Source organism: Hippopotamus amphibius, chromosome X (assembly GCF_030028045.1).
Source record: "Hippopotamus amphibius kiboko isolate mHipAmp2 chromosome X, mHipAmp2.hap2, whole genome shotgun sequence".
Lineage (NCBI taxonomy): Eukaryota > Metazoa > Chordata > Mammalia > Artiodactyla > Hippopotamidae > Hippopotamus > Hippopotamus amphibius.
Window position 1 is genome coordinate 27,887,360 of NC_080203.1, and position 12,196 is coordinate 27,899,555.

Sequence of the window (12,196 nt, forward strand, 5' to 3'; positions counted from 1 at the left end):
GACAGTAAGAAAAATCTGAATAAGGACTGTAGATTAAATAATAGTATTGTGTCAATGTTAGTTTCATGATTTTGTTAATTGTACCATGGTCATGCAAGTGATATAAATACCCTTGTATTTTAGGAAATATACATTTCTTAGGGCTAAAAGGGCATCGTGTCTGCAACGTACTTAAACTTTTCAAAACATTTGTACACATTGAGAGAGAGATAAATATGATAAAACTTAAGGAATCTGGGTAAAGGGTATACAGGACTTCTTTGTACTAATTCTTGCAACATTTCTGTAAGTCTGACATTGTTTCAAAAGAAAACATTTAATACATAAAATTTATACCAAGAGAAAAAACTGTAAATGGTGAACTCTAGTAAATGATATGCCTGCTTAAAAAAAAAAGTAGTTGCAAAAAATGATAGAACTTCTCACTGTCAGCCTGGATAACCACATAGGAGTGACATCCTAACCTAGAACAGCTACCCTGGGCTATAGAAGAGCAGGAAAAAAGCCCCTTATGTAAGACACTGTATGGAATAAATTGTTGGATCTTAACAGCAAGGTATCCTACACCAACTAATACAGATCAGGTACCTTAAAGCAAGATGCTGCCAAGCAAACTATTTGGCATTGCCCAATTCAGAGGTGGCCATGGAGGATAAAGAACAAGGAAAAACTTCCAGAAGGAGGATGAGGAAAACAAAGGATAAGGAAATCCCATCCAGAGAGCAGATCGAGAATCTGACCAAGGGACTTCCTCCACTGCCATCCTTCTCTTTTCTGAATGTGGGTCAGTGTGGTTATTCTGTCCATGCTGCACTGTTCTACATTGGGTGTTACAGGATTATCCATCTATATGTGGACCTGATGGAGAAGACTAAGCATAACGCAGAGAAGCTAAACTTTGAGTTGCACGTAGTAACTGGATAGGACTTTGGATTGTTTCCCTTGGGGGATGGAGCAAGCATGTCCTAAGAATGGCAAGAGTGATATACGTAAATGGCTAGAGAGGAAAGACTGAGGCAGAGACTTTCAGTGGTCAGCCAACATCCATTCCTCCCTTCTTCCTTGGGCACATGGCTAGGCTACATTTTCCAGCCCCCTTGCAAGTTAGGTGTGGCCATATAACTAAGTTCTCCCCAGTGAAATGTGAAGAGAAGTGATGTGTGTGATTTTCAGGCCTGGCCCATGAAAGTCTCCCACATGCACTCATCCATGACCTTTCCCCACCTCCTGTGGGCTAGAATGGCATGACCAAACAACCTTGAAAGCCATGCATTAAAGATGGCAGAGCTGCCTGCCATTAGCCTGTGTCTTTCAACAATCATATAGAGAAAGGCAGCTGCCAATTTGGAAGAGCTGTCCTGGACTGCTACCAGAGGGAGAAAATTTATGTATTAAATCACTGAATTGCTATTGAGTCTCTTCTTACAACAGCTTAGCCTTCTGAAGTTAATACAGAGGCCATTGGGGCTCTCAAAACAGACAATACTTAAGAAAGGGCTTTAAAGGTGCTAAAATCCTAAGAAATGCCAGATAGACCTTTAAATGCTATGGAAGGACCAATTAAGTGTGTCTACTGAAACTTGGTGCAAAGTACACTGGTCCCAAGAGATTTACAATCAGAAAATGAATCTGACCCAAACAAGTTTTGGCAGGCGGGAAACTGAGTGCCACACTCTGCTCCAAGCTTAATCCTTTTTTTTAAGAATTTTTATTGAGATACAATTGACATACAACAAACTGCATACATTTAAAGTGTACAATTTGATATTTTCTTACTAGTAATGTATATATGGCAATCCCAATCTCCCAATTCATTCCTCCCCCCCGCCCCCGCCCTGCCCAGCTTTCCCCACTTGGTGTCCATATGTTTGTTCTCTATATCTGTCTTGCAAACAGGTTGATTTGTACCATTTTTCTATATTCCGCATATATGTGTTAATATACGATATTTGTTTTTCTCTTTCTGACTCACTTCACTCTGTATGACAGTCTCTAGGTCCATCCATGTCTCTACAAATGTCCCAATTTCGTTCCTTCTTACAGTCCAAGCTTAATCTTAACACACCATCCAAACTTCTCTCAACTCACTACCAAAGCCTTTGCAATGGAGATGATGAAATTGGTTGCTTCACTAACAAGGAATGCCAGGAAATCACTGGGAAATTTCCATGTGGCATAAGCCAGACCCTGACAGTTATGGAGGTGGGGGGCTTCATATAACAGTCATAAACTCGATTACTACTGCACAGGTTTTGGGAAAGCCACATGGGAACACCCTTCTGTTGGTTCCCTGAGAGATGGCTGTTGAAGAAAGGCATCCCCAGAACTCCACCAAAAGGGCATGATTCTCAACCTGCCATCAATGAGTTAGCTTGGGGCACAGAGTGAGAAACTATGATTTGGAGGAGGAAACGAAGCTCTGTAGATAGGTTAGAGAGAATATTGGTAAGGAAATTCAGGAAAATGAAGGTCACCGGGACGTGGAAGTTTCATTGGAGTGGTAGGAATGAAGGACTGATTGGAGAGCTTTCAAGAGTGAATGGGAGAAGAGGAAGTCCAGATAGCAAAAGTAGAAAAACAGGGCAGCAGCTAAAGAGAGTTGTTTAATCAAGGAAATGCTTTTTTCCCTAGATTTGAATATGGAAGATGTTTGCATGTTATTAAGAATGATTGAGTTGAGGAGAAAACTGATAATGCAGGGGAGAGGAGAGAGGGAAATCCAGTGTCTTAGATACAGGGACAGTTTATCCACTGTAACAAAAGGAAATGTGGTGTATACAAATACAGAGGCAAGTAGGTGGGTACATTTAGTAGCACAAAGATGAAGAGACAGTGGTTAAGAGCATCCACTGTGGAGTCAGATGATGGGTTCAATCTAAACTCCATCACTTTTGAGTTACGTGCCCTCAGGCAAGTTGATTTAACATTTCCTTATCTGTAAAATGGGGATAATATCAACTAGAAATCTGCTGCAAGAATTAACTACGAGTGAAGTGCCTTGAGTAGTTTGGCATACAGTAAACATCCAACAAATATTGGCTGTTATTTCCTCAAAATTAGTTATAATTTTGCTATAAGTACTGTAAAATTATTTAAAAGCTAACTTGCCAAATATTCACTGAACTCCTCCTGCCTATCCTGAACTTAAGATTGAAGAAGTAAAACAAAAAACAAGTAAACTTACTGTAGCTGACCCTTCATTTTAAGTTTGCTCTATCAGCCCCAAACTGACTTCAACTGAGGACCCTACTTCTCAGGAATTTAATAACAACTACACAACTGAAACTGTATTATTTTTCTCAATGGTAGAATAAGGCCTAACGTGCTAACATCCATATTAGTTTACAAATCAACTTATTACAACTCATTTAAAGGAACCCTACTACTGTTATCTTGGATATTTGCCAATTCTGAGAACATTGCATTTAACACAGAAGTAACCAAAGGTACAGCTGCCATTTTTATTTTTTAAAGGTGATGTGAGGTAGTGCGTGGCCCACTATCTTCCGGTTTTGCCCCACCTACCCCTAAGTGGTTACTAAATAGTTCTTACATCCATGATAGTCATTTTTTAAAAACTGAAGCATAGGTGATTCATAATGTTGTTCATGATGGTCATTTATGCTGTCCCCTTTGCTTGGAATTCTTGGCCTTGGTCATCCTGCCATTTTACCTAGCCTACCTTCCAGCTTCTAAAACTCAACTGGAGTAGCAGCTTTATTCAAAATAGCCAAAAAGTGGAAACAACCCAGATGTCCATTAGCTATTGAACAAATAAACTGTTGATACACACAGTATGGATAACTCTTGAGAACAGGCTAAGTGAAAGAAACCTTGCGCAAAAGGATATTATATGATTCCATTCATATCTAGTTCTAGAACAGCCAAATTTTATCTATGGTGGAAAGATAAACAACAGTTGTTGCCTGGGATGAAAGCAGAGATTGGTAAGGAGTACAAATGAACTTTCTGGAGTGATGGTAATGTTCAATATCTTCAATAGGGGTATGGGTTACACAGCTGTAAGCATTTGTTATAACTCAGCAAATACATACTTACGGTTTGTGTATTTCGTCATATATGAATTGTATACCGAAAGGAAAACATGGTAAATATTAAACTCCTAATGATAAACGCTGAAATATTTAGTGGATAATGTACCCATGTTTGCAATTTACTTTTAAATTACATTTAAAAGACATTGATAAATGGACATATGCTTAAGCAAGAATGTAAAATGTGTTCACTGTAAAATTCAGCATTGCTGTGTGAAATTTTTCATAGTAAAATGCTGAGGGAAAAACAAGTGTCAGCCTTATAGGAAGCCTCCTAGAGCACAGCCACAGAAAACTGCCCTTCCTCTGGGCTCCCGTAACACCCCGTAAAAACACTGAACTTACCCTATCTTATTAATTCCGCATCTGCATCCCAAAACCCAGCAAAACTGTAATTAACTTGAAAACAGTGTCTTATTGGTCTCAGCAGTTAGCACAAGGCCAGGCACACAGTAGACAGTAAGATCTGTTGACCTAAAGTGATGCTTAGTGAACTTCATCTCCTAATTTCCTTATAACCAAAGACCTTGGCTTATTTTCTTTTGTTGCATCATTACAGCTCCCAGATCAAATAGTCTACCTGAACTCATCCATGTGAATCCTTACAAGTTCCCTTTTTGGCAAGATTTTGAAGACATCCCTTCTGGTTAATCCTACCCCTCTTCCCCAGTCTCTCAACTTTAAAAACTATTAACTAGTAACTACTGATAGGCTCGGGGCTCAGATTTAATTTATACTCTTTACAGAAGACAGCTGGGTAGCATGTTAAGGACTATGTTGACTCATACTACTCAATTCTACAGCTAGCTGGACTCCTTAAAGATGCTCCATTTCCTCACCATGGCACAATGAATAATGTGCCGTTTTATCTTCACGCAATTATCTGTTATCCTTATGTAACAAATAGTTTCAATGCTGCCAGGACTTAATGCAGCCAGACTGTCTGGGCTTGAGTGCCAACCCCATCACTTACTAGCCATATTACCTTGCCAAAGGTGTTTTAATTTTTTGTGCCTATTTTCCTCACTGCCTCCTGATTAAAAAAAAAAAAAAGCAACGGGCGGGGGTGGGGTGCAGGGGTGATAACGTTTCACCTGTTGTCATGACCCTTAGTAAGTTACTGCATGTAAACCACTTCAAACAGTGCCCAACTATTAGCTATCATTTATTATTTTCAGCTCTGCATCACCAATATCAGAAGACTGGGATTATAATATGATCTACAAATTAGCCTAAATGACCAGTGTGCTAGTGTTACATTGATATGAATCATTTTTTAAGAGTACAGTGCAGGGTGGTGACTATAGTTAATAATACTGTATTGTATGTGAATGTTGCTAAGAGTAGATCTTAAACGTTCTCACCATATATACAAAAAACCGTAATTATAAGAGGTGATAGATGCGTTAACTAATCTTATTGTGGTAATAATTTCACAACATATGCATATATCAAGTATTCATGTTGTACACTTTAAACTTACACAATGTTATTATATGTTAATTACATTTTAACAAAGCTGGAAAAAAAAATGGGGGGACAAAAAAAGAATACAATGCAGGGAATTTCCTAGCAGTCCAGTGGTTAGGACTTGGTGCTTTCACTGCCATGGCCTAGGTTCCTGGTCAGAGAACTAAGATCCCACAAGCGGTGTGGCAAAGAAAAAAAGAAAAAAATTAAAGAGTACAATGCAAATCTTAACACGCTGAGGACTAAGAGTTTTCAATAAGAATTCAATTAGTAAATTCTTTTTTAAATATGGGCTTTCACTCATCTCCAAGCATCAGTCCTTTATCTAAGGGAGGTTTTACACACACACACACACACACACACACACACACACTCTCTCTCTCTCTCTCTAGCTCAGCACACCCTGCCGGTTTTCTTCCTAGCACTTATTACAAGTTTAATTATTTTATTTGATTCTTTCCTTATTTGTTTGCCCCACTAGATCTATGAGGGAGGAGCCCTGTCTATCTTGTTCACTGTTAGATCTCTAACACATGCCTTGGCACATAGTGGGCACCCAAATGTATCCTGGATGAACAATGCAGATATTTTAAAGAGTGTTTAACTCACACCAGATAAAAATTAATGATGGTCAAAGGTTTCTATTTTAAAGTAATGACCCAATTAGGGAATTAGTCTCATTTAAAAATACATATGATTTATTAAAAATATAAAATGGCAATGTTTTCTATAAATTATTCCCACCCAAACATGTTAAAAGATGTGATAATAGGTACACTTTCGAAACTATTTACAGCCACCCTCCTCCTTCAATTACAAAATAAAACATACAACATACTGTAGGTTTATTTTTATTCAAAAAGTTACTGTCTCAAGACATAAATACAAATCAGAAAACAGTACAATTAGGACAATAGAATGTGGAGGACAACAGGTTAGAGTAATATATAAAACATTTTTAGCTGGTTGAAAACAAAGCTGTAAGAACTGCTTTCACAAAGAAGTACTCCTTTCAAGAGTGAGAAAAAAAAAATCAACTTAAGTTTAAAATCATATATACAGTCCTCTCAGCAGTTCTAGTAAATGCAGTGGTGTGAAAAACAACATAGGCAATACTTCTGCACGTAACAATATTTGTTGATGGAAAATCTGTTAGACAAGTCTGATTTCATTTGTTATTAACCATGATTTAATAAAATAATTGTATTTTATCATGATCTTTTAGCTAACCTATGGTTTTTGGCTACCACAGCCCAATGCTTGTTGATTTCTGACTCTAAGAACTGGAAGCCTTTTGGTATTCACCCATCTGAAGATATTCTTGTATTGCAAGCATATTAAGGCATGGAATGATTAAAATAATATACCTCAAGAACTGAGAGACGACTGACAAAAGATAGATACACATGTAATATAAGTTAATATTTTGTTTTAAACGATGTCTAGCTGCCTAAGCCTCGCAAAATGAGTTGATGTCAAAATGGCAAAGTAGCCACTTTCTGTTTTAAACTAATTTATTTGTGAAAGGACATAAAATGAAGTTTAAAGCTTAGCTTTCAAAGAATATTATGGGTTATGAATTCTATTATCCCATCTAATTTACATACAGAGGAAATGTACTGTAACCTGTTAGAAGTATCTTTAACCTGAAGACTGCTTGCAAAGACAGATAGATAAAACAATATAAAATACAAATTTAAAAATCATTTTAAAGCATGAACACTCATGCTTTTCTATTTTTAAACATTGTTAAACTTTCAATATATTTCTGAAACCTCATAATTTTAAGTTGGAATTTAAAAGTAAGAAAAAACTAAACAAACTGCGCAATTATAAAATCAGCACCAATTTATATATATATATAATTTTATTTAAAATTTAGATCCCTATTCCCACACTCTAATAAGCTGTATAATTTTTGTTTAGAATTTTTCTGCAAACATACTACAATAAGCTTCTTTTATTTGGAGACAAAATACAGTGGCACTACTGGAAGGAATATCACAACATTACATTTTTATCTTAAAGGACAAGCAAACTTTCAGGGTTGATAATGGGATAAGCATGTTTGAGACTGGTTACCTTCTGGCAGTTCACTGCATCTGGGTATTTCTGAAAAGTATAGAGAAGCTCTTGGATTTTAAAAATATCTTAAAATACATTTTAGATGAAAAAATTGTAAAAGTTCTGCTTATTAAGTTTACTTTTCTCCACAATTACAATATTTAAAAGAAAGCTTTGTTGATTGATGTTTCAAGCATTTAAATTTAGAATGCTAAAAACAATTCTATCCTATAATTTCAGGGTAGGGGAATAAATTCATCCTTAACTTTGTTTCTTGGATATAAACAGAAATCCAGCAGAGGTCATCATTACTTAGTACACCCAGTAAATAAATGTGAGAGGATTCATGTCTGTACCAAATGCCTCTTCAGATTGTTATATTTTCTTTAAAAAAAGCATGAAATAATTGATTCAAAAGCCAACTAACAGCGCATAAATAAAATATTTACTTTCTAAGAAAAACTGTAGCTTATCATCAAATTGTTTACTTGTCCTTTACTTTTTTCAGGCAAACAAAACTGCCCCTCAAATGCACTTGATCTTGGTAAGTATAAGCACGTCATATTCTCCTTAGAGAAAAATCTGTACAGAATTTCACTGTATCTACCACACTTTAAAATTTCCTCTTCCACTTAGAAAATGACTTCACCACAGATTTAATTGTGTACTGGTATTAAAACATTGACACCCCAAGAACCTAATGAGAGAGAGGAAAAAAAATCTTGTTAAAATTGTCATTCATTTCTTTGTAAAATATATTACATTAATACTTGGTAATATTAAGTTTAATAACATGCTAAAAATCACTCTGAAAAATTTCCCTTTCTCCAGATATATAATTCTAAAATTATAATTACATGAACATATAATGAAATAACATCAGGCCTAATCACAATGCTACTTACCTCACAAATATAACTAAAAGCAGAGATCATGTCTCATTTATATGTTTATACACACCCTTAATACCTAGATAATGCCCTGAATATAGGCACCCAACATTTGTTGAATGAACAAATGAATGTGCTTCTTGACATACACGTCAGGCACAACAATGTATGACAAACTCAATCATTTGCACTGTGAAGTGGGCATAGCTTTTAAAAAGGCATTTGAACATGCAGACCAAAAACATCCAAGAACAATATAAATATGTAGAAAATAGGAAGCTTTCTTTAGAAAATCTGGCCTGAGTGAATGAAAAGGACTACAAATTTTAAGAAATCAAATATGTAAGGTAAAACCTGAGGAAACAAAGTTACACTGATGTTTTTCATTACATTTCAGTTGGAAAAAGAATGTTAGGTAAAATCTTGTAATTACTTGTGACTAATGTAAAAAAGTAAAAGCGAGAAATGAATGGAGCAACTCTTATTCATTAAACAAGAATAAGATAAAACTTTCAGTTGTATATACTAAGAGTTAGGCTCTTCAGTTAAAATTCCAGCACTTACTGTGACAAGTAATATTTTAAAAAACTATAATAAACTAGTAAAAAAACCTGATATTAAAGCCAGAGTTAATGAGCTAAATAAGACTGAGATTACAAAGGGCTCTTATTTGTAAATTAAACAAAAGTCATAGAACTCATGAATTGTTTTGATCTGAATTGAAGGAATTTATATTTTCAGACGAGGAAACAAATACCTATCTGATTGGAAGGCTCACTGCAGTAAATTGTCAAGTAAAGTGTTTGGAATCCCCAGTAATGAGAGCAATAGAGGATTAACGTACCCCACTTCTTACCTGTCATCCACCAAAACCACCACCACTACTCACCCCTTGCCCCCCACCCCATAAGGTTCAGCGTTCTCCTTTTTTGGTTAGAGTCAGAGTTTGGGTGGTTAGAATGTTTCCACCAAAGAGGCCTAGGTGATAAGTGATATTTAAAGATCCCTTCTAGCCATTAGATTCTGTGACTCTGGGTAAAGGAAGATCTAATGATGAATGAAAGGATAAAATCTTAATTAGCAATTTTAGTGTAGAGTGTGGCATGAAGATGAACTCAAATTCTTTCCAAACCAAGTGCCTACCTAGAAATGGCCTGAACAGGATTCTTTTTTTCTCCTGTATTTGTGCACACTAAGTTATAAGCAGATTCTTCTATTAGAACATTAAATTAGCTCCCTTCCTTTACCAATTTTATACTACAGATAATTCTAAGAGAATCTCAACACAGAAGAATGACATTAGTGATATTCTCTTTTTGTACTAACATAAGCTACACCTGTTTCTGGTGTTAACATTAAAAACCACTTAAGCATATACTTTAAAAGTACCAATAGCAAGCTTTGGTGTGTTGAGGCAATACTGGCCCACAAGTAGCAGAAAGCAACCACTGGCACAATGGGATAAACCAATGTTGACACTGTTTCCAAATATGAAACTAAATAAATCATAAATCCAGAATGTTGCAACCCAAAACTGATCTGCTCAGAGTCTTCATATTACCACTTCCGAATCACATGGATAACATGTTACAAAAAACATATTTAGGATTTATTTAGTATCTATACTAGAATGCTATATCTATACTAGGATGCTCTGGGTTACTTCACTTAGAATTAGAGAATCTTAGAACTAGGTATAAAAGGATTTAAAGTCCCAATTTTACTATTCTTTTGATGACTCATTTATCACAGGCTTGAGTAAATATAGATGTAATCTACTGTATAAACACAAATGCAGATTTTTACATTTAAAAATTTGTTATTCCACTTCTTTGTTGAGATAATGAGATAATGAGGTAAAGTTTAATGTATATTTTAAAACAAACTAGCATTAACTTAAATATATATACATGGTCAAAGACTTCTAAAGATACCTGAACTTTTAAAGATATTGAGCACTCAGTTATGTGACTGCTGCCATCATGTGGTAATATTATAAAACTACAGGTATAAACACATGTGCTCATTTTCTCACTTGTAGGAGAAGCAGCAAAACTATCCTTAGTTACAACATATTCAGTAAACATAAGAATGCCAACATTTTTCCACAAATAACAATTATTAGGTCCCTATCTTTGGCCTCACTCTGATTATAGTTTAAATGTTAGATGTCAAAAATATATACACATTTACACTGCTGTTCCACTACTGTAGTAACCTGAAGTGAAGGGCACCTTTTTGCAAATCTAGTAAGTGACTAAGGAAACAAATGCCTACTCTGACTTTAGATGAACACATGAAAAAATAAAGAGATCTCTAACTGCCCATATCAATTTTGACTACAGTTAATCATTCCAATTTCTAAAATATTTTTCATGGTATTTCTTCCAAGTAAGGTCTGATTTTAGTTCTGGGAAGTACATAGTAGAGGCAGCATGAGATTTTTAAATCAAAAGGAACTCAGATCAAATTACCACTCTGACAATGAAGTTGTATAACTCTGAGCAAGTCACTGAATCACCTCTTCAGTCCAGGTTTAACTTGAGTGTAAAAGTGTCACCACCTTTCTTACATAGTGTCAGGCACGTAAGTTTTCAAATGCTAGCTACCATCCCTTTTCACCTCAGTGACAGTACACGTAGACTAGAATAAAAACCCCTTGAGAGCTGGGGGGGGCATCTTATTCATTTTAGCACCAATTTCCAACTCAATAAATTGCTGAATTAATATATTTCATCATATCTGCTTGAAAAGATTCTCTTTCATTCCTCATCACAATCACTACTACCTAAATGTTTTATTTAACAAACTGGAAGATACATACTCCTAGATTATCAGGGAAATCACATATTTCAATAGGCACTTAAACTATAGACTTATGGGTAGGCCTAGGTCACCTACACTACTCAAATTACAGTCTTGTTAGAGATGTAGAATGTCAGGCCACACTTCAGACCTACTGAAGCAGAACCTACATTTAATAAGATCTCCAGATGATTCATATGCACATTAGAGACTGAGAAACACTCATTTAAAGGATCCCACAATGACTTGTCCAAAGATTTCTATACCTGCTGATCTATGAAATGTTGTCTTTTAGCTCAAATAACTGGCCTTATTAATATAAATATGTTAGCATGGGTGTTTGTCAAAATTCTTCTCAAGAGCTATCTGAAAGCAGATTATGAGGCGAGAGAGGGCAAGGAGAGAATGGTAGAAATAGGGGCATAGAAGGCAGTCCTCAGAAGATGATACAACAGTCACTTGAGGCAGTAGGTATTAGGAAGAAGGAACATAAATGGGTAGACACTAAAAAGTGAGATAGAAGGACATTTAACCGATTTATTCATTTGACAATTAAAACTAAATACCTATTATACTAGGCAAAACTCAAAATATATAAAATCATCACTGCCTGGAATTGTCTATTGAGTGAAATGTAATATCCTATTTCACTACACCAATCTAGTAGTTATCAAAACAGAAAGAAGTGTATACAAAGTGTTATGGGAGCTGAGAATAAAGTATCTATCTAAAAAGGTTAGGAAAAACTCCACAGGTAATGTCAGAACTGACTATCGAAGAAGGAATTCACTACGAGGAAAAGGAAAGGGGGCAATTCTGACAGAGAGAAAAGCTTTTACAAGTTCGTGGAGTCGTGAAAGAGCATAGTGTCTCTGAGAGGAACTATAACATCTGAACCAAGGCATTCTCAGG

The 12,196-nt window shown here is 35.7% G+C and overlaps 1 protein-coding gene across 5 annotated transcripts in view; it reads right to left on the minus strand.

Moving 5' to 3' along the window:
- Positions 1–6,337: 6,337 nt before the first annotated feature.
- Positions 6,338–12,196, minus strand: part of STAG2 (STAG2 cohesin complex component) — a 118,724-nt gene continuing 112,865 nt past the window's right edge. For all 5 annotated transcript variants that reach the window (XM_057717924.1, XM_057717927.1, XM_057717928.1 and 2 more), the window contains one exon: positions 6,338–8,286. In XM_057717924.1, coding sequence (XP_057573907.1) covers positions 8,263–8,286 — 24 coding nt within the window. In that variant the 3' untranslated portion in view covers positions 6,338–8,262. The remainder of the gene's footprint in view (positions 8,287–12,196) is intronic.